At 42.2% G+C, this 20,023-nt stretch overlaps 1 protein-coding gene across 6 annotated transcripts in view; it reads left to right on the top strand.

The window, feature by feature from the left end:
• The window catches only part of LOC105497686 (regulatory factor X4), a 178,421-nt gene that overhangs the window by 13,203 nt on the left and 145,195 nt on the right, over positions 1 to 20,023 (top strand). Inside the window, exons 1-2 of one of the 6 annotated variants that reach the window (XM_011768960.2) lie at positions 5,332 to 5,538; positions 12,959 to 13,045. The exons of 1 other annotated variant lie outside the window; for it this stretch is intronic. In XM_011768960.2, the coding sequence (XP_011767262.1) occupies positions 5,469 to 5,538; positions 12,959 to 13,045 (157 nt within the window). In that variant the 5' untranslated portion in view covers positions 5,332 to 5,468. Of the gene's footprint in view, positions 1 to 5,331; positions 5,539 to 12,958; positions 13,046 to 20,023 lie in introns of those variants that run through there. 4 more of the 6 variants (XM_071071192.1, XM_011768959.2, XM_011768963.2 and 1 more) reach the window with 4 other exon arrangements.

Genomic DNA, 20,023 nt, shown 5'->3' with positions numbered 1-20,023 from the left:
ATGGATAGAATCATTAACAGTGCGGGCTCTGGAATCCAACAGGCTTCCTGAGAATTGGTTTTGCCATGGGCTGGGTGTATGAACTCAGCAACTTAGGTAACCTCTCTGAGCCTCAGTTTGCTTTTCAGTAAAATGGCACTATTCAAATACCCACCTCATGGAGTATTGTGAGGATTAAATAAAATAATATGTAAAGGGACCAGCACAGGTCTTGGCACATCATAAAAGCTCAATAAACAAAAGCTGCTTTGAGCACCACTTGCAAGGAGAACCTTGGGGTCCTCTAGTGGCTTCCAAGACCTTTTCCCCCAACCCCCACACACAAAGACCACATAGGATGATATGGTTTGGCTCTGTGTGCCCACCCAAATCTCATCTTGTAGCTCCCATAATTCTCAGGTGTTGTGGGAAGGACCTGGTGGGAGATGATTGAATCATGGGAGCAGGTCTTTCCCGTGCTGTTCTTGTGATAGTCAATGGGTCTCATGAAATCTGATGGTTTTAAAAACGGGAGTTTCTCTGCACAAGCTCTCTCTTTGCCTGCTGCCATCCACGTAAGATGTGATTTGCTCCTCCTTGCCTTCCACCATTATTGTGAGGCCTCCCAGCCACATGGAACTGTGACGTGAGTCCAATCAAACCTCTTTCTTTTGTAAATTGCCCAGTCTCGGGTATGTCTTTATCAGCAGCATGAAATTGTACTAATACATAGGAAAAGAAAACAAAATTTTATAGAATTTGTTCTTCCACTGTGTTCAGTCTTTTGAGGCAATATCTCATAAACCTGTGACTTGGAATGATCATTCATTCCCATTGTACACCTGGGAAAACCAGTAAGATTCAGTCACATGCATTGGTCTGTATGGCAACTGAGGTTTGTTGCTCCAAAGCTGATCCTGCTTTGTTTAAATCAGGCCACCTACATCCCAATTAAAAACTTAAAAAGAAGTGTATTTTTCATTCTGATTTTATGTGGTTATTTGAAGCTTCTTCCTTTGTTTTTCAAGAGTTTCGCCTGTGTCATTGTTTTCTGTGTTTAGCACAGTGCATAGCATCTGCTAGAGTGGCTTGCACATAGTTAGTGCTTAATAAATGTTTATTTAATATATATATCAAACCGTTTTTAATATTGCAAAGGATTCCGCATCTCTTTCCTTACTTTCTAGGAAGCCTGGCCCCAAGGGCCCCTGCAAACTTGTTTGTGCCTGATAAATTACAGATTAACTAACACTCTTTGGATCCCCTACTATGTGCTAGGCATGGTGTTAGTGCTTCATTCATTCATTTCTTTCCCTCCCTCCTTTCTGTCCTTTCCTCCACTTCTATTGATCTGCTATTCTGGGCCAAGCACTGTCCTAAATACAGCAAATAGTGAGTGAATAAAATACAATCAGCACTTAAGGAGCTTATATTATTTCTTCTAATCCTCATAATAACCTCATGGGATAGTTTTTTTTTTATTTAATAGGAAGGAAATTGAGGCCCACAAGGTTAAGTAATTTGCCTAGGGTTGCAGAGCTTACTTAGTCAATTGTTTAAGGGGAGGATTAGAATTAGTGTCTTTCTGGCTTCCAAGGCCAAGTTCTTTTAATTGTATTGGGAGATCCAAGAATCAAACAGGAAAGGTGATTTCAGGTACAGACTAAGGTGGGATGCCTTAGAGGTGGGCATGATACATTAGCTAAGACATATAATGCTTATCATGTAGGCACCTGATGTGCCTTATTCACTCAATTCTTATATAAACTCTGTGAGCTGTTACTGATATTACTCCACTTTGCAGATGAAGAACCCAAGGCTCAAGGAGGTTGAGTCACTTGCCTTAAGGTCACAGAGCAAAGAAGTCAGAATTGAATCTAGCAGTTTGGCTCGTCAGTCCATGGTCTTAACTGTTACACTGACATTAAAAACAATAATAACAAAGCCAGGTGTGCTGGCTGAAGCCTATAATCCCAGTGCTTTGGAAGGCTGAGGCAGGAGGATCACCTGAACCCTGGAATTTGAGGCTGCAGTGAGCTATGATGGTGCCACTGCATTCCAGCCAAGGCAACAGAGCAAGATCCCATCTCTAAAAAAGGTGGTCAGGACTGGGGTGCAAAAAACTAATAAAGAAAAAGAGGAAAAAAGGTGCCTCTGTCAGAAGCAAACTCTTGGGATTATGGTTGTTCCGTGTGGCTAGAACTTGCTCTGGTCCAGAATAAGCATAGTATTCTATGTGCTTTCTGTGCATTTGTTCACTTAAATCTCACACTATTAAGATGAGGTAGGCAGATTATTATTATCCATATTACGCCTAAGGAGACACCGAGGTTTGGAGAAGTTAATTTGCCTTGATTCATTGAACTAGTAAGTATTAAGCCTGAAATTCAGACAATTCATTGGTAATTAGTCACTAATCCCACCTGGTAACTTTTCCTTCTTCTAAGTGACTCTCAGGAAATGATCAAAACAAAGAAAAAATGATATGCACCAAGTCGTTTATTGAAACATTATGGAAAATAGAAACACTTGCTCAATGGAACATTGGTCATCTTTCAAACAATGATGACTATGAAGACTGTAGTGCCCTAGGAAAAATCTACATAATAGTAGAACATTAAGAGAAAAACGAATAGAAATGCTATGTTTGCTGGAGTTACAGTTCTCTTACGTGCGCTTATAGATACGAGACTTGCGACCAATACACACAAAAAAAGAAAAGAAAGGTAGTTACCAGGTTAGAGTGGTGGGATTGTGGGAAAATATGTTTCTCTTTTCAACATTTTAAAATGTAATTTCTGCAATAAACTTACAGGAAAGATAAAGGCATTTTGCCTACGAGAAGGATGTTTTGGTGGCTTACCTCAAAAGTTCAGGCTGGGTTAAAATCTATTCAGCTTCTGTAGCCAGGGGTGCCTGGCTCCTGAGGTTTTGGGAGAATCCACATCCCCAAACAGAGCAGGAGAGGTAAAAATAAAATAAAAACCCAAAACTGGAAAAGGCAATGATGTCAAGGATGGGATAATATCAGATGCCATGCAGAGCAAGTAACCTTGGCCTCAATGATTCTTTTCCTAATTTTATATTTTAATAATATTGTTATAGTAGAAATAGAAACAAAGAAAAAAGTCTGCTAACATTAAGTAGTAGTAGGTACACCCTTCTGCAGAAGTTGAGGGAAAATGAAATTTTTACAACCTGGTTATGCAATAATGTACATGAATGCTAGTGTTCCCAGGGATATTTTCAGAGCCGAGATCTGCTTTTACACTGAATTTATCTTCGACAGGAGATGGCACTGAACACCTTAGGTTGAATTTTCTCTAGTGTCTGAAGACTCTTGGTGAGTTCATGATCTCTGAACAAACGGCATTGGTGTATCATTGGGAGTTCCCTCGTTCTTTTCTTTTTTCTTGTACATTGCAGATAATGACCCCTTAGTTAATTTCCTTGCCTGCTTTAGAGTTTTACATACTGAGTTTCCCTAAAGAGGGAGAGGGTAGCCACATTATTGAGCACCTATTGTATGTCTGGTGTTATGTTAGACACAGCTTAGAATTCACAGTGAGACTTTAATGTGCATATAATAATTACCAGTATTATAGCACAGGTGAGTGGTTAGGATCAAGTCAGATTCAAATCCCTGCTCAGCAGCTTAACGACTGCGTGATCTTGGGCAAGTCATCACTGTGATGATGATGACAATGACAATGATGATGATGAAGGTTATGGTGCTTGTGTTGGGAGGCCATATTCCAGGAGAATGATATTAGCGTCATCTCAGGCTCACCTGTGTCCTGTTGTGATTGAGACTCCAGCTGATGAGGAAGAGACACAGAGCCAGTGATCACATGGATTGTCTGGGGAGTGAACACAGTCAACTGGAAAGAATTCCTATATTTTCTTCACAGCATTCTTTTTTTTAAACAAATTACTTCATCCATCCAGTTCAGGTCTTTAAGACATAATGAGTTTCTAGTGGCCTCCTACAGAGGGGGACAAGTAAGTCTTGGTTTGCTTGGCTCGATCCTGGTTTATGCATGTGATCCTGGCAAAATTATTAATGATAGTGCTTTTCAATCTCAAAAGTGTTCAGGTTTGGATGATAAGGGATATGGTCACCCTTACTCCGTGGCCTCCTTTTCTATTCTCTCCCCTCTAAAACATGTTTAGCAGCACCAGATGAAGTTGCCCACAGAACTGCTTTACTTATGCCCCACTCTACTAAAAAACTTTATGAGGTTCCCCACGACCTACTGAATACAGTCCAGACTCCTAACCCAGCACTGAGTACAGAAGCAAGGCTTATGTATGTGCATCCCCTATAGCATATCGTAAAGTGCTTATCAAGTAGCATGATCTCAGGAAACACGTATTGATACCTGAATCAATGTGTGTAGTCATGCTCAGGCTGCTTGTCAGTTTCTTGAATGCATCTTTCTTCTGCCTGCTTCAAGAACTTCGCACATGCTGTTCCTTCTGCCAGGAAGATGCTTCTTCCCCCTCCACCTGGTTCGTGCCTTCGCATTCTTTAGCTGCCAATTTAATGCTGCTTCCTCCAAGAAGCTTCCTAACTACCCCCAGATTAGACCGAATCCCCCTTTTTTTCTCTCGTGTGGCACTCTTGGCAATTGCATCGCTGTGTGATTATTTATAGTTGTCCACACTAAACTCTAATCTTCCAGAAAGACTGAACTGTCCATTGAGGCTGTGTCCCTCCTGTGTAGTCAGCCCCTGGTGCATGGTACCCCATAAATAGTTGCCAAATGAAGACAGGGATGAATGAACGTGGGCTACCCTTTCTGAGCCAGTGCAGTCCGCGTCACCTATTTAAAGTCCTCCGATAGCTTCTCAGCACACTTGGAATAAATGTGAAGTTCCTAGGAGGGTCTGCAAGTCCCTACATACTTTGGATTCTTCCCAACTTTCTACCTCATTTCCTGCTGCTCTCCCCACCTCTCGCTTCGCCATGCTGGCCTCCTGGCTTCTCCTCACACACCCAAGGCCACCCAGACCCTTGCACTCCAACATCACCTCATCAGAGAGGCCTTCAGTGTCCCCACTGCCCAAAAAGCACCCCCACCTCTCTTGATCTCCCTTTCTATGGCTTTATTTTCTTCATAACACTCACTTTCTGCTGTCTTCTTGCTAATTTGTCTCTGTCTCCACCACAGAATATAAGCTCTCTGAGAGCAGGGACCTTGTCTGCCATGTTCATCACTAGCTGCTCAGAACCTGGCAAACAGTAGGTGCTAAATCAATACTTGGTAAATGAGGGAAGGAGTGAAAGCAGAGGCGGGGCAGGGCCCCTTCCTGGAACCCAGCAGCCCCTGGGGCAGGGCCTGTGGCGTTGCCATGGCAACCCACTGACCTGAGCCACCCCCTGGAGAGGCCACAGCTGCTGGCTTCCTGGGCTTCTCCAAGCTTCTGTGTGTCGCCACTGCCACCGGCAGGGAGCCAGGAGAGAGACAGAAAGGGGCTGAGAGAGAATGATCAAAAGGAGAGCCCACCCTGGTGCGGGAGGCGACAGGACCAGGCCTCGACGGCGCCGTTCCACTGGTAATGACCAGGGCCCAGGGAGAGGAGACTGGGGTGGGCCTGGCACCCCCAGGGGGAACCGGGGCCAGGCCTGCCCTTGGTAGCTGTGAGTGTGGCGTGTCAACTCTTTTGTAGCGTTTCTGGAGCTGCAAGTTCCTAAAATAGGCCCCAGCACAGTGCCCTGAGAGACTGTTGATACAGTGTGAATAACAGCCTCTATTAAATCCCGGTGACCCTTTCTAAGTCAGGAGGCGTTTTCTACAGGTATTGCATAAGTCAGGACCTCCGTGTTCTCATCCAGTGCCTCAGGAACAAAACTCAGCGTGTTCACTTCCCCACTGCTTGAACACCACGGCTGGCTCCCAGCTGCCTGCAGGCTTCGTGGCCTGGTGGGCCCGGCGGGCAAGGCCTTTGCAATCTGCTCCTAACGGACTCTTCCACCTGTCTCCCAGCACTGGGAGTCACAGGTCGGCGAACTCTTCACCTTTCCCAGAACCACCAGGCCTTTCACAGCTTTGTGCCTTTGTCCTGAAGGCAGCCCTCCTGCCTGAAATGCCCTGCTTCCCTCCTTGGTCTGGCAGGTGCTGAATCCTTTAAGGACCAGCTGAAATGCCACCCCCTCTGTGAAGCAGCCAGGCTTTCCTCTCCATGGAAGCTCTCCTCTCTATGCCCCACAGCATCTTATTATAATACCAAACACTCCTGGTACCTGCTTGTAGAAGCAGTGTGGGCAGTGTGGGCAGTGTGGGCAGTGAGCACACCCCAGCCTTGGAGTCAGACAGACCTGACCTAGCTCAGCCACCAACTAGCTTCTCTGGGTCTGAGTTTCATTCTTGCAAATCAAAGTTAGTCAAGTCTCCGTTTCAGTTGCTGTGAGCAACAGAGATGAAGCATGTGGAGCGGAGCGACCAGCACTGGAGGTCACTCAATAAATGCCAGACGTCACCATTGGGCATCTGTCCCTGTCACTCAGCTGTGAGCTCCTGGTGGATAGAGACCATGCCTTCCTCACTTTTCTATGGCTCTTGAAGCCAAACACACTAAGTGCTTTACCTTTATAATTCCAGTTAATCTTTGAAGAAATCAGGTAGGTAAGAATTCAGGACGGTTTAGGAACCGTCCCAATGTTACATAACTAGTAAGTGGCCAGGCTGGGATTTGAAATCCAGTCGGATTTGAGCTCCAAACCCCACTTTCTACCAAGCCCATCTCTGTCTTCTCTTTCATGTTGTACCATATCCCCCTTGATCACTCTGCATCAGCCCCCTGAGTCTTCTTGCCATTCCTCAAACAAGTCAAGCATGATCTTTCCTGGGGTTGGGGGTAACCTTCACCCTTGTGGTCCCGTCTTTCTGAATCTTGGAAAACCTTGCTCCCTCACTAAACTCAGTGTCTGCTCACGGGCTGTTTCTTCCCAGAGGCCTTTCTACTGGAGAATCCCCGCTCCTCCTCTCTCATTCTCCATTATTTTCTTCCTTTACTTTTCTTTATCACAAGCATCACTACAGCTATGTGCCCAATACTGTACTAGGCTCTTGGGGACAAGGTACTGAACAAGATACACAAGGTCATTAGAATTTACGTGTTAAGGGTGGGAAAAATAAGTGATTTTTTAAAAAGGGAATAAACAACAACAACAACAAAAACCCAGATACTTTTAGGTCTTGAGACGCTAGTCCACAAGAGATATCCTATGTAATGTATGTGTGTCCTGTTGAATAGCTTTTGTTCATCTCTTCTATTTGAACACTGAAGATACTTGATAATTATTTGGAAAATGAATAAATGGATGCACGGATAATCTAAGAGATTCCTGTCAATGTGTCCTATAAACTTCAAGGATTACCTGGCTCTTGATAACCTTCTTAATAGGCCCTCTCTGCCAGGTCAATATGAGTTTGTGAAGCACCACTCTGAACCTTGAACTGCCTTGGATGTGCCATGTCCCTGATGCGGCTACTTCTGAGTTATTCTTTGCTGCTGTAAAGAGAATGAAGCCTTGTAGAAAACCTGATAACTATACATGGCTCTGCTCAACCTCATTATATGTACCCAGGAGAATAACTTCACATTGGGGTTTCCAAATCTTCAGTCCAAAGTGAAGAGGCACAAAGATCTTCCTCTAAGGAATGTGGGCTGAACTCCCTGAAAGTGAAAATCCATAGGCATTATCTGCCTCCTCCTTCCTGCCCATAATCCCAGATGAATCAGGGGAAGGGATGCTTCACAGCCCAGGAGCCTCTGCTCACAGCTGTAGGCAAATCCTCTTGGGCACTTGCACAAGCTTGGTCCTTACTAACAGGTCAGATGATTTTTATAGATCAAGAATGAGGCAATTGGGAATAGGAAGTTATCTCAGTAGGAACTGAACTCTCTTTCTCCTATGTCCCATGCAGTCCCCAGAACTCAGTACCAGTATTGCAGCATTGATCACAGTCTGCCTTCCTTTAGAACTTTTGCTTCAAGCCTAACTTTCCATATCTATAATTAGAGATATGAAAACATGACATGTAATGTTGTTCTGGGTCCAATTTAGACAACATATGTGAAAATGGCTTCTATAGTACCTGGCACTCAATAGGAACTTAATTTTTTAGAAAAAACATGTATTTATTGTGCAACATCTATGGAGCCAGGCACAGGGCCAGCCACTGGGTGTGAGATGATGGACAAAAATGACAGGGTCCTGCACTCATGAGCTCAGGGGGTAGCACATGCCTTACTTTCTACTTGGTAACTAGAGGGCAGAAGCCAGTCTTGTTCATGTTTATATCACTACAACTGCTCTCTCTTTTTTTTTTTTTTTTTTTTTTTGAGATGGAGTCTCACTCTGTCACCCAGGCTGGAGTGCAGTGGTGCAATCTCAGCTCACAGCAATCTCTGCCTTCCAGGTTCAAGCTATTCTCCTGCCTCATCCTCCTGAGTAGCTGGGATTACAGGTGCATGCCACCCACACCCAGCTAATTTTTGTATTTGTAGTAGAGACGGGGTTTCGTCACATTGGCCAGGCTGGTCTTTATCGGCCTGTCTCAGCCTCCCAAAGTGCTGGGATTACAGGCATGAGCCACTGCGCCTGGCCACTACAGCTTCTCTTTAGCACAGCTTCTTGCATCTAGAAGGCACAAAATAAATGTGTGTTGAATTTTGCTTTATTTGGAAAATCGCCTTTAATGTGTTATACTTTTCCATGCCTATGCGGTTAAAAAAAAAAGAGAAAATGATTAGGAAATTCTATAGATATGTGGATGTATCTACTTATAAGCTATGCATTCTTTGACATATGTGTCACTGATGTAACACTTATTGAGGCCAGACTACAGGAAAAACTTTATAACAGTACTAGTGGAGAGTCAAAAGAAATAGAATAAAACAGGCTCCATTCTTAAGAGGTTTAAATTCTAAACTGAAGAGGCTTCTGTGTGTGACAAAGGCTGACAAAAAATATGTAAATGAATTTAGCGCATTATATAAGTAGAGTTTTAGCAAAAGTTCGAATACAAAGCAGACTGAGAAAAATGCTGCAGAATTGGCACATTGTTCTGAGGACTAAATGGGACATAGGAGGAGAAAGCTCAGTTCACATTTGGAGAGAGCATTGTGATTATTACCTGAGTTTGAATGCTGGTCTTCCTCTTACTAGCCAGATGACTTTGGACGAGTCACTGAATCTCTCTGAGCCTTAGTTTTCTTGTCTCTAAAATGGGCCTATTAATAGCACCCACCTCTAGGACTGTAATAAGTATTAAGTATGATGATGTATGTAATGCAGTTATATGATACCTCACCCATAGTGAGAGCTCAATATATACTGAACTTTATTATTATAAAATCACATCACCTACAAATCAATAAGGTGGAAGAACACAGTGTTTCATTCAAAATTCAGTATACATGTCATTCTGCCCAAGTAATTCTTGACCTCTGCAAGACCGAAATCCATTGTTAAAAATAATTTTAAAGTACATAACGTTGACTTCAGCTGACCTAAAGAGAGGCCTTCCAGTCATAGGAAGCTACCCGGCTTATGAGACATGAATTGGAGATGCCACTCCTAAGAGCTCCACTAGGGAAGAAGACAAAGGTCAAAGTGCCCCTGCAGATTCAAGGCCTGTATCTGGTTTGGATATCTCAGAGTGTTGCATCCACATAGTCTGGAATGCAAGACCCTTGAATGCATGAGAACTCCAACTGTCCAGAACAACACAGGTGATGGTTCTTTCACTGTTCACACCATGGTCTGAACCCTCAGAGTCTATCCCAAGTGCCACGTGTTCACATGGACATTGATTAACTAGAAGACACCCAGAAGCAGGTGAACTGGATGGCAAAGAAATGGGAACATTTTTTTCCAAGAAAGAGGTGAAACAATGCAGTTCTTTGATGGGGGTACTTCAACCAGAAATATGGGGAAATGATGGTTATCTTCTCATATCTGCAATGTGCCAGTGAGACCAGACTTATTGTGGGTTGCCCCAGGGAGCACAGTTGGCTACAGGCATAGACTGTTGGGTCAGAGAGATCTGAGTGGGTGCGATGGGTGAGATGTGTTCTCTTTCATTTTCACGGTACCTCCCACCCTCTCCCACTTCTCGTAGCCTTGCTTTCATCTCTCTCCAATGTGGGATTGCACAGTGTGGAGGACAGGTGCTGCCGTCAGGAAAGTTCTTTCTTTACTTGAGCTCTTGTGGGTGGGCGCTGTGCTCTCTTGGCTTACCTGGTTATTAGAACAAGCTCGTCTCGGGAATGTTGCCACAAATTCTTCAGAGAATGTCCCACCAGTCACGGGGGTTCTCACCTGCGAGAACAGGCCCTTCTAAGGACTCTGATGTTAACAGGCATGAATCCAGCGCAGGCAAATGGGTGAGAGGGAGAGTGCTTCCCTTAGTTCCTGTTTCTGACAATGTGGGGATTGGGGTGTAGATGTGAGTGCGTGTGAGAGTGACTGGGTGTGTATACCTATCTAGGAAGACCAGGGGTTGGCCCAGAACTATAGATATTGCTTTTGATGGTATGGTTTGGTGGAGGCAGGGGCTGCCAACTTCAGCAGATGCCATCTACATGTAGCCATGGCTGCTGCCAGGGAAAATGAGCCAGGAATTGAAAGGATGAGAAGATCTAAGTGGAGACATTCTGGAGAATCCTGAAACGAATTCTGGAGATTTGTAAGCAGATATGCGTTTGGATACAGTGTGATGACAGACACCTACCCCCAGCTTTGAAACATTACAAGCTGTCTGTCTCCACATTGTGCATTCGATATCTGGAAGGGGCAGCGTTTTAATGTTTTGAATTTCTCTGCTCCTCAGTATTTCCTGGGAAATATCAGATTTCCATATCCTCTCAACAAGCTGGCCCTTGTTCCTCCCCTCAGATATTTTCCCCCTACTTATTCACAATTTTGGAAGCAGCTTTTAAAAGAGCAGTTTGTTGGGACATAAAATACAAAACAAAACAAAAATCCGACATCTCTCCCGGCTGTTGACATTGATTTCCCCTCTCCACATAGCTTACTCGTCTACGTGGCTTCTTTTTACAATGTGTAACCTAAGGTGTTAACTAATGATCTTTTCCTCAGCTCTTTGAATTATGAAGAGTCACATTACTTAATCCCTCTAAATCCCAGTTGCTTTCTAGGAAAAATAGAGATTAAAATCCTTGCTTCAGAGAGTTGTTGTGAAGATTCAATGAAATAACTTATGCAGAGGGCTGGCATGTTCAAATAGGTGTACAATAAATACCAGCTCCCAGATCATAAAGAAGGCAATGGGGAACCACACTGCCCAAAAGCCTGCAGCCATAGGTGTAGCCATTTCTGCTATAACACCCCATATGCCTTCCACATTATACAGAATTGGCCAACAAAGACCACTGAGTTTACTGGAAAAATAAGCTTAGGGCCACAATACTGAAAAACCTTGTCAGTGACACATAATAAAAGACAGAAACCTAATAAAAATGATATCACAGTTTTGCACATGTTAAATGGTTTAGAAATACACAAATCCAATAAAAATGGCACTTCACCTTGGAAAAGACCTGAAGATTGCCTTTAGAGGTGGATATCGGAAGGGTTGCAGCCTGTGAGTTATTATGAAGTGAGCAGGTGTGACTCATAGCACAATGTGGACCAAAGTAGCTGGTAGATGTCTGAGGTGTGAACATGAGTGCGTTCTGCATATTTCTGTGGTGCTCAGTATAATGGCGGGGGAGGGGCGTGGAGTTTTCTGCATTCACCTAATGTTTTTTATGAAATAAATGGAGCATAAAGAGACACAAAGTTTGCACTCTGCTCAGATTGTTCCCAAATATATCACTTGCATTGGGACACATTTGTTTTCTCAAGACAAGTGTTATAGTAGAGCTGACTGTACTTAGCTGATGTTGTTGAATGATGAATGAATGAATGAATGAATGAATGAATGAATGGTGGGTGGTCTAGAAAACAGAATAAGTATTACACTACATTGCGACAAATACATTTGTATTTGTAGCCTTTGAAACTGGATTAAAAAAAAAACAACCCATAGTCTTGGATTTTAAAAGGGCTCCATAGCGGCTGGGCACAATGGCTCACGCCTGTAATCCCAGCACTTTGGGAGGCCAAGGCAGGCAGATCGCCTGAGGTCAGGAGTTCGAGAACAGCCTGGCCAACATGGTGAAAACCCGTCTCTACTGATAATACAAAAATTAGCAGGGCTTGGTGGCGGGCGCCTTCCCAGCTACTCAGGAGGCTGAGGCAGGAGAATAGCTTGAGCCCGGGAGGCGGAGGTCGCAGTGAGCCGAGATCACGCCATTGCACTTCAGCCTAGGTGACAAGAGCAAACTTCCATCTCAAAAAAAAAAAAAAGGGGTGGGGGGCTGCATAGCTACCATAGTGCTTTTGATTTCTTTTCCTGCTATGGCTTCCAGTCTGTGAGAGCTCTTTGAGGGGTCCCTGGCCAAAAGGAGGCAAGCTACAAGGTTCCCTGTCCTCTTCCAACCAGAGTCCCTAAAGTTTTACCTGTTTTTCTTTTTGTTTTCACTTGAAGAAAAGTTCTGCTGCTAATTCACAAGTTTACAAACCACCACCAGTGATTCAGTTGACCAAGTCTGGTTTTACAAACTGCTACTCAGGAACATACCTTCTTTGCTCAGAAAGATAATCCTCAGTTGGTACTACAAATACTCCAGAATTCGTAGAATCTGACCAAGAAATACTCAAGTGAGGCTTCAAAAAGCCATTTTGCATCCAAACTACTCAGCAGTCTCAGCAGCAGCAGCAGTGGTGCACATGGAACTCCGTGTAAAATCCCATTCCAGTCTGGGCAGATGCCACATGCATGTTGATGAGCATTTAAATCTAATGCATTTATGATGTTCTGTCTCTCCTCAAACACCCACAGCAGTTCTGTGATTTTCTTTTTCTTTTTCTTTTCTTTCTTTCTTTTTTTTTTCTTTTTAGAGAGCTGGATTGAAAGATGTCTCAACGAAAGTGAAAACAAACGTTATTCCAGCCACACATCTCTGGGGAATGTTTCTAATGATGAAAGTAAGTGCTTGAAACTCATTCTTCCATGACATCTCAGACGTGGCCAGTGTCCTGATGGGAGAGTAGTGCCTCTAGATTGCTAGGCTGGGCCGAGTCACCTGGAACAAGATGCTCTCCAACTATTTATGAAATATCCCAGGACCTCTCTGTAATATTCCACAATAGGGAGTGGAATCCATTCAGGTAGACCTGGAAACTGAGGCCACAGCAAAAACTGTGTTTTTACAGTTTAAACTGTTTATAGACTCAACTTCTGCAGGGGACTTGCTAGCCTGTGTTCCCAAAGACCTTGTTATAGTGATGCTCCAGTCGGGCAAACGTGGTCCCTGGTTGGGAAAGGCCATTCTCAGTGTCCACTGTAAATATGGGTTCAAAGTAGTTGTGTCACAGGATTGTTGTTTTAGTCATAAATGGCCTTGATATCAGAAAGCAGAAATTTCTTCCAGTTCTCGGACTAGAGAGCTAGAGTTGACTGAAAGATGTACACTCCTGTGTTTACACCTTGCCCTGTTTTATGTCAGACTGGGGCTTCTGGGTGCTATATTAAGAGCAGTAGGCTACTCGGAACTTGTATTTTTCCCCTTAAACACTAAAAAAGAGGGATCAGCTTATTATAAGTCCAATTTTTTGCAGAGTCAGAAATGACTTTCTTCCATGGTTGGTAAAGTGCATCTCCTTAGTTCAGTTTTCTGAAAGCATGAGCCCCGGCCCACCTGCTCCACAATCCCCTAAAACATTTGCTAGATCTACTCAATAGCCCCCTCCTGAGTCTTAGCTGAGGTTGTCATTCTGTCATCACCATGTCACTTCATTTTATAAAACTGAGCTACATTGGCCGGGTGCGGTGGCTCATGCCTGTAATCCCAGCACTTTGGGAGGCCAAGGCGGGCGGATCATGAGGTCAGGAGATCGAGACCACGGTGAAACCCCGTCTCTCCTAAAAATACAAAAAATTAGCCGGGCGTGGTGGCGGGTGCCTGTAGTCCCAGCTACTCGGGAGGCTGAGGCAGGAGAATGGCGTGAACCTGGGAGGTGGAGCTTGCAGTGAGCTGAGTTTGTGCCACTGCACTCTAGCCTGGGCGACAGAGTGAGACTCTGTCTCAAAAACAAAAAACAAAAAACAAAAAAAACTCTGAGTTACATTGAACATAAACTATACAAATCTTATGTGAGTAGTTTTATGTCTTTTTTCTTTACATATTGTATCCACTGGTGTCATTACCACCCAGAAAAAGATATAGAACATTTCTTGTCCCCCAGGAGGCTTCCTCATCAGTCACTACTGTCCTGACTTATCAGTATAGCCTGTTTTTGCCTGCTTTTAAAACTTCATATAAATGGGATAATGGACTCTGTATTCTTTTGTGGGTAACTTTTCTCAGTCAATATAATGTCTGTCTCAGTCAATATAATGTCTGTGAGATTCATTCATGTTGTTGTCTCTAGCAGTAGTTATTTCTTTCCCATTGCTGTATAGTATTTCACTGTATGCATATATCACAATTTACAGATCTTTTAAGTGTTGATGAATATTTAGTTGTTTCAAGTTTTTGATTACTAAGAATAAAACACTACTCGGGAGGCTGAGGCAGGAGAATGGCATGAATCCGGGACGTAGAGCTTGCAGTGAGCCAAGATCATGCCACTGCACTCCAGCCTGGGCAACACAGTGAGACTCCATCTCAAAAAAAATAAAAGAATAAGGCCAGGCGTAGTGGCTCACGCCTGTAATCCCACCACTTTGGGAGGCTGAGGCAGGCAGATCACGAGGTCAGGAGATCGAGACCATCCTGGCTAACACGGTGAAACCCTGTCTCTACTAAAAATCCAAAAAATTAGCTGGGCGTGGTGGTGGGCACCTATAGTCTCACCCTCTCGGGAAGCTGAGGCAGGAGAATGGCATGAACCCAGGAGGCAGTGCTTTCAGTGAGCCGAGATTGTGCCACTGCACTCCAGCCTGGGCGACAGAGCGAGACTCCATCTGGAAAAAAAAAAAGAAGAAGAAGAAAACATATCTGAATATTCTAAGTTTTATTTAATTTTGGCAAAATCTACATAACATAAAATGTATCATTTAATCATTTGAAATGTACAATTCATTGGCGTTAAGTACATTCATTCACCTTGTGGTGCAGTCATCTACACCATTCATTTCCAGAGATTTTTTCATCTTCCGAGACTGAAACTCTGTACCCGTTAAATAGTAGCTTCTCATTATCCTTTTCCCTCAGTCTCTGACAACTACTATTCTACTTTCTGCCTCTGTTAATTCGACTGCTCTAAGTATCTTCTATAAGTGGAGTTGTAAAGTATGCGTCTTTTTATGACTGGCATGTTTCACTTAGCATAATGCCTTCAAGATTAATCCATGTTGTAGCATGTGTCAGAATTTTCTTCCTTTTGAAGGCTGAATAATATTCCACCGTATGGATATGTCACATTGTCTTTATCCATTAAGACATTGATGGGCAATTGAGTTGTTTCTATCCTTTGGTCATTGTAAATAACACTGTTGTGAACACAGGCATACAAATATCTTTTCAAGTCTCTGCACCTAATTCTTTTGGGGGTACAGACCCAGAAATGAAATTGTTGGATAATATGGTAACTCTGTGTTTAATTTTTTGAGAAACCACAAAAATGGTTTCATAGTGGCTGTATCACTTTACGTTTCCACTAGCAAGGCACAAGAGTTCCAATTTTACCAGTTCCTAATCATCATTTATTATTTTTTTTAAATAATAGCCATCCTAATGAATATAAAATGGTATCTCATTGTGGTTTTCATTTGCAATTACCTAATGGTTGTGGTGATGTTGAACATCTTTTCATGTGCTTATTCACCATTTGCATATCTTCTTTGAAGAAATGTCTAAGTTCTTTGCCTGTTTTAAAATCAGGTTGTTTTCTGTTGTTTTAGTTCTTTATATATTCTGGATATTAACGTCTTATCAGTTATATATACTTGCAAATATTTCCTCCTATCCCATGGCTTGCTTTTTCACTCTGTTGATTGTGTTCTTTAATGCACAGAAATTTTTATTCTAATGCATCCAATTTAACTATTTTTTCTTTTGTTGTCTGTGCCTTTAGTGTCCTATCTAAGAAATCATTGTCAGATTCAATGTTGTGAAGTTTTGCCTTTTTTTTTTTTCTGAGAGTTTTACAGTTTTAGATCTTACATTTAGATTTTTGATCTGTTTTGAGCTAATATTTGTATATGATATTAGGTAAGAGCCCAGCTTTATTCTTTATTTTTAGACAGAGTCTCACTCTGTCACCCAGGCTGGAGTGCAGTGGTGCTGTCTTGGCTCACTGCAACCTCCGCCTCCCACGTTCAAGTGATTCTCCTGCCTCAGCCTCCTAAGTAGCTGGGATTACAGGCATGTGCTACCAAGCCAGGCTAATTTTTGTATTTTTTTTTTAGTACAGAAAGGGTTTCACCATGTTGGTCAAGTTGGTCTCAAACTCCTGACCTCGTGATCTGCCCCCCTCAGCCTCCCAAAGTGCTTGAATTACAGGCATGAGCTACTGTGCCCGTCTGAGTCCAGCTTTATTCTTTCGCATGTTGGTATCCAGGTTCCCCAGGTTCCCCAGCACTATTTGTTGAAAAGACTGTTCTTTCCCCCATTGAATGGTCTTGGCACCATTGTCAAAAAACACTTGATCATGTATGTGGAGGTTTATTTCTGGGCTTTCCATATTACTCCATTGATCTGTATGTCTGTCTTTATGCCAGAACCGGACTGTAGCTTTGTAGTAAGTTGTGAAATCAGGAAATGTGTGACCTCTCATGTTCTTCTTTTTCAAGATCGTTTTGGCTATTCAAAGTCCCTTGAGATTCCATATGAATTTTAGAATGGATTTTTCTATTTCTGCAAAAAAAAAACCAAAAAAACAGCCACTGGGGTTTTGATAGGCATTGCATTGAATCTGTAGATTGCTTTGGGTAGTTTTAACATCTTAATAGTAAGTATTCCAATCCATGAACACAGGATGTCTTTCCATTTATTTGGTGTCTTTAGTTTCTTTCAGCAACAACATTTAGTAGTTTTCAGTGTACAAGTGTTTTGCTTCCTTGGTTAAGTTTATTCCTAAGTATTTTATTCTTTTTGATGCTATTGTACATGAAATTTTCTTAATTTCCTTTTCAGATTACTCGTTCTTAGTGTATAGAAATGCAACTGATTATTGTGTGCTGATTTTGTGTCCTGCAACTTTGCTGAATTCATTCATTAGTTTTAACAGTACTTTTGTGTTTGGGTATGTGTTAAATCTTTGGAGTTTTCTACATATAAGATCATTTCGGCCGAACGCAGTGGCTTACACCTGTAATCCCAGCACTTTGGGAGGGCGAGGGAGGTGGATCACCTGAGGTCAGGAGTTCAAAACCAGCCTTGCCAACATGGCAAAACCCCATCTCTACTAAAAATACACAAATTAGCTGGGCATGGTGGCAGACACCTGTAATCCAAGCTACTTGGGAGGCTGAGGCATGAAAATAGCTTGAATCTGGGAGGCAGAGGGTGCAGTGAGCCAAGATCGCACCACTGCACTCCAGCCTGGGTGACAGAGTGAGACTACATCTCAAAAAATAATAATAATAATAACTTTATTTCCTTTTAATAATTTGGAATGTTTTTATTTCCTTTTCTTGCCAAATTGCTGTGGCTAGGACTTCCAGTACTATTTCAAATAGAAGTGGTGAATGCAGGCAACCTTGTCTTGTTCCTGATTCTAGAGAAAAAGCTTTCAGTCTCTCACCTTCGTTAGCTGTTGTTTTTTAAAATATGACCTTTATTATGTTGAGGTAATGCTCTTCTGTTCTTAGTTTATTGAGTGCTTTTATCATAAAATGGTGTTGAGTTTTGTCATATTTTTTTTCTCCATCAGTTGAGATGGTTACGTAGTTTTCCTTCATTTTGTAGGAACCATCAGTTGAAATAGTTATGTAGTTTTCCTTCCTTGAATGCAAGGATGGTCTGGCAAACAGAAATCAATTGATATAATGTATTTATTGATTTTGTATGCCAAACCATCCTTGCATTCACGGAATATATCCCATTTGGTCATGATCTGTAATCCTTTTACTGTGCTGCTGAATTCTGTTTGTTAGTATTTTGCTGAGGATTTTTGCATCTATCTATCTATCTATCTATCTATCTATCTATCTATCTATCTATCTATCTATATATTTAGATGGAGTCTCACTCTTTTGCCCAGGCTGGAGTGCAATGGCACAATCTTGGCTCACTGCAACCTCCGCCTCCCAGGTTCAAGCAATTCTCCTGTCTCAGCCTCACACATAGCTGGGATTACAGGCGCCCGCCACCACACCCAACTAATTTTTGTATTTTTAGTAGAGATGGGGTTTCACCATGTTTTTGGCCAGGCAGGTCTCCAACTCCTGACCTCAGGTGATGCACCCTCCTTGGCCTCCCAAAGTGCTGGTATTATAGGTGTGAGCCACCGCACCTGGCCTGCATCAATATTTATAAGGGATATTAGCCTGTAGTTTTCTTTTCTTGTAGTATCTTTATCTGGCTTTCAGATCATGATAATGCTGGCCTCATAGGATAAATTTGAATGTGTTCCCTCCTCTTTCATTATTTTGAAGGAATTTGAGGATTGGAGTTCTGAATATTCTTGTATATCTTTTGGTGAACATGAGCACTTATTTTTGTTGGTATGTTCCCAGGAGTAGAATTGCTAGATTGTAATGTATAGGTATATTTAGTTTTAGTAGATACTGACGAAACAGTTTCCTAAAGTGGTTGTGCCAATTTAGACTCCCACTATCAATTTATAAAAGTTTCAGTGTTTCACTTCCTTGTCAACATTTGAGATAGCCATTCCTTCTAATATTAGCTATTTTCATGGGTGTATAGCATATGTCATTTTGGTTGCATTTTTTCTGATAAATAATGAGTATAGCATCTTATTATATGCTTATTAGGCATTTGTATATCTTTTGTGAATTACCTCTTCACGTCTTTTTTTTTTGAGTCAGAGTCTTGCTGTGTCACCCAGGCTGGAGTGCAGTGGCATAATCTTGGCTCACTGCAACCTCTGCCTCCCAGGTTCAAGTGATTCTTCTGCCTCAGTCTCCCAAGTAACTGGGATTACAGGCACATGCCACCATGCCTGACTAATTTTTGTATTTTTAGTAGAGATAGGGTTTCAGCATATTGGCCAGGCTGGTCTTGAACTCCTGATCTCGAGATCCACCCACCTCGGCCTCCCAGAGTGGTGGGATTACAGGCGTGAGTCCCTGCACCCGGCCCTTCTTCACGTCTTTTGCCTGTGTGTTTTTTAAAAATTATGTTGTTGGTTTTCCCCTTAAGGGTTTGTAAGAGTTGTTTTTATATCTTGAATAGGAGATATTAATATTTGCCAGGTAAAAGTATTACAAATATCTTCTCTTGGTTTGTGGGTTGCCTTTTTATTCTCATAATGGTAACTTTTATGAATACAAGTTTTTCATTCTAATAAAATTCAATTTATTAATGTTTTTCTTTTATAGTTAGTGCTTTGGTATCCTATTAAGAAATTTTTGCTTACCTGAAATTCACGAAGATCTTTTTAACAGATCATCTAGCAGCTTTACTATTTTACCTTTCATTTTTATATCAATAGTTCATCTGGAACTTTTGTGTATGGTGTGAAGGAGGAGTCGAAGTTCTTTTTTTTTCTTATTAATTAACTGATAGAGCATGATTTCTTGAAAAGGTCACCCTTTATCCACTGAGTTCCAGTGGTGCCTTCATCATAAATTGGCAGATTATATATATTTGGATCTGGGTCTGGAGTTTTATTCCAAACTGTTGGCCTTACTGTCTATTTTTGGGCTAATACTACAGTCTTTATTACTGCACCTATACAATAAGTCGTGATATCTGGTGCATAAGCCCTCTTGTTCTTGTTTACTTCTTCAGTATTGCTTTGGTTAATCTACATTCTTAACCATTCCATATTGAT

This window comes from Macaca nemestrina, chromosome 10 (assembly GCF_043159975.1).
Source record: "Macaca nemestrina isolate mMacNem1 chromosome 10, mMacNem.hap1, whole genome shotgun sequence".
Lineage (NCBI taxonomy): Eukaryota > Metazoa > Chordata > Mammalia > Primates > Cercopithecidae > Macaca > Macaca nemestrina.
Note: the sequence above shows the minus strand (reverse complement) of the source record. Positions and strands in the feature narration are given on the sequence as shown.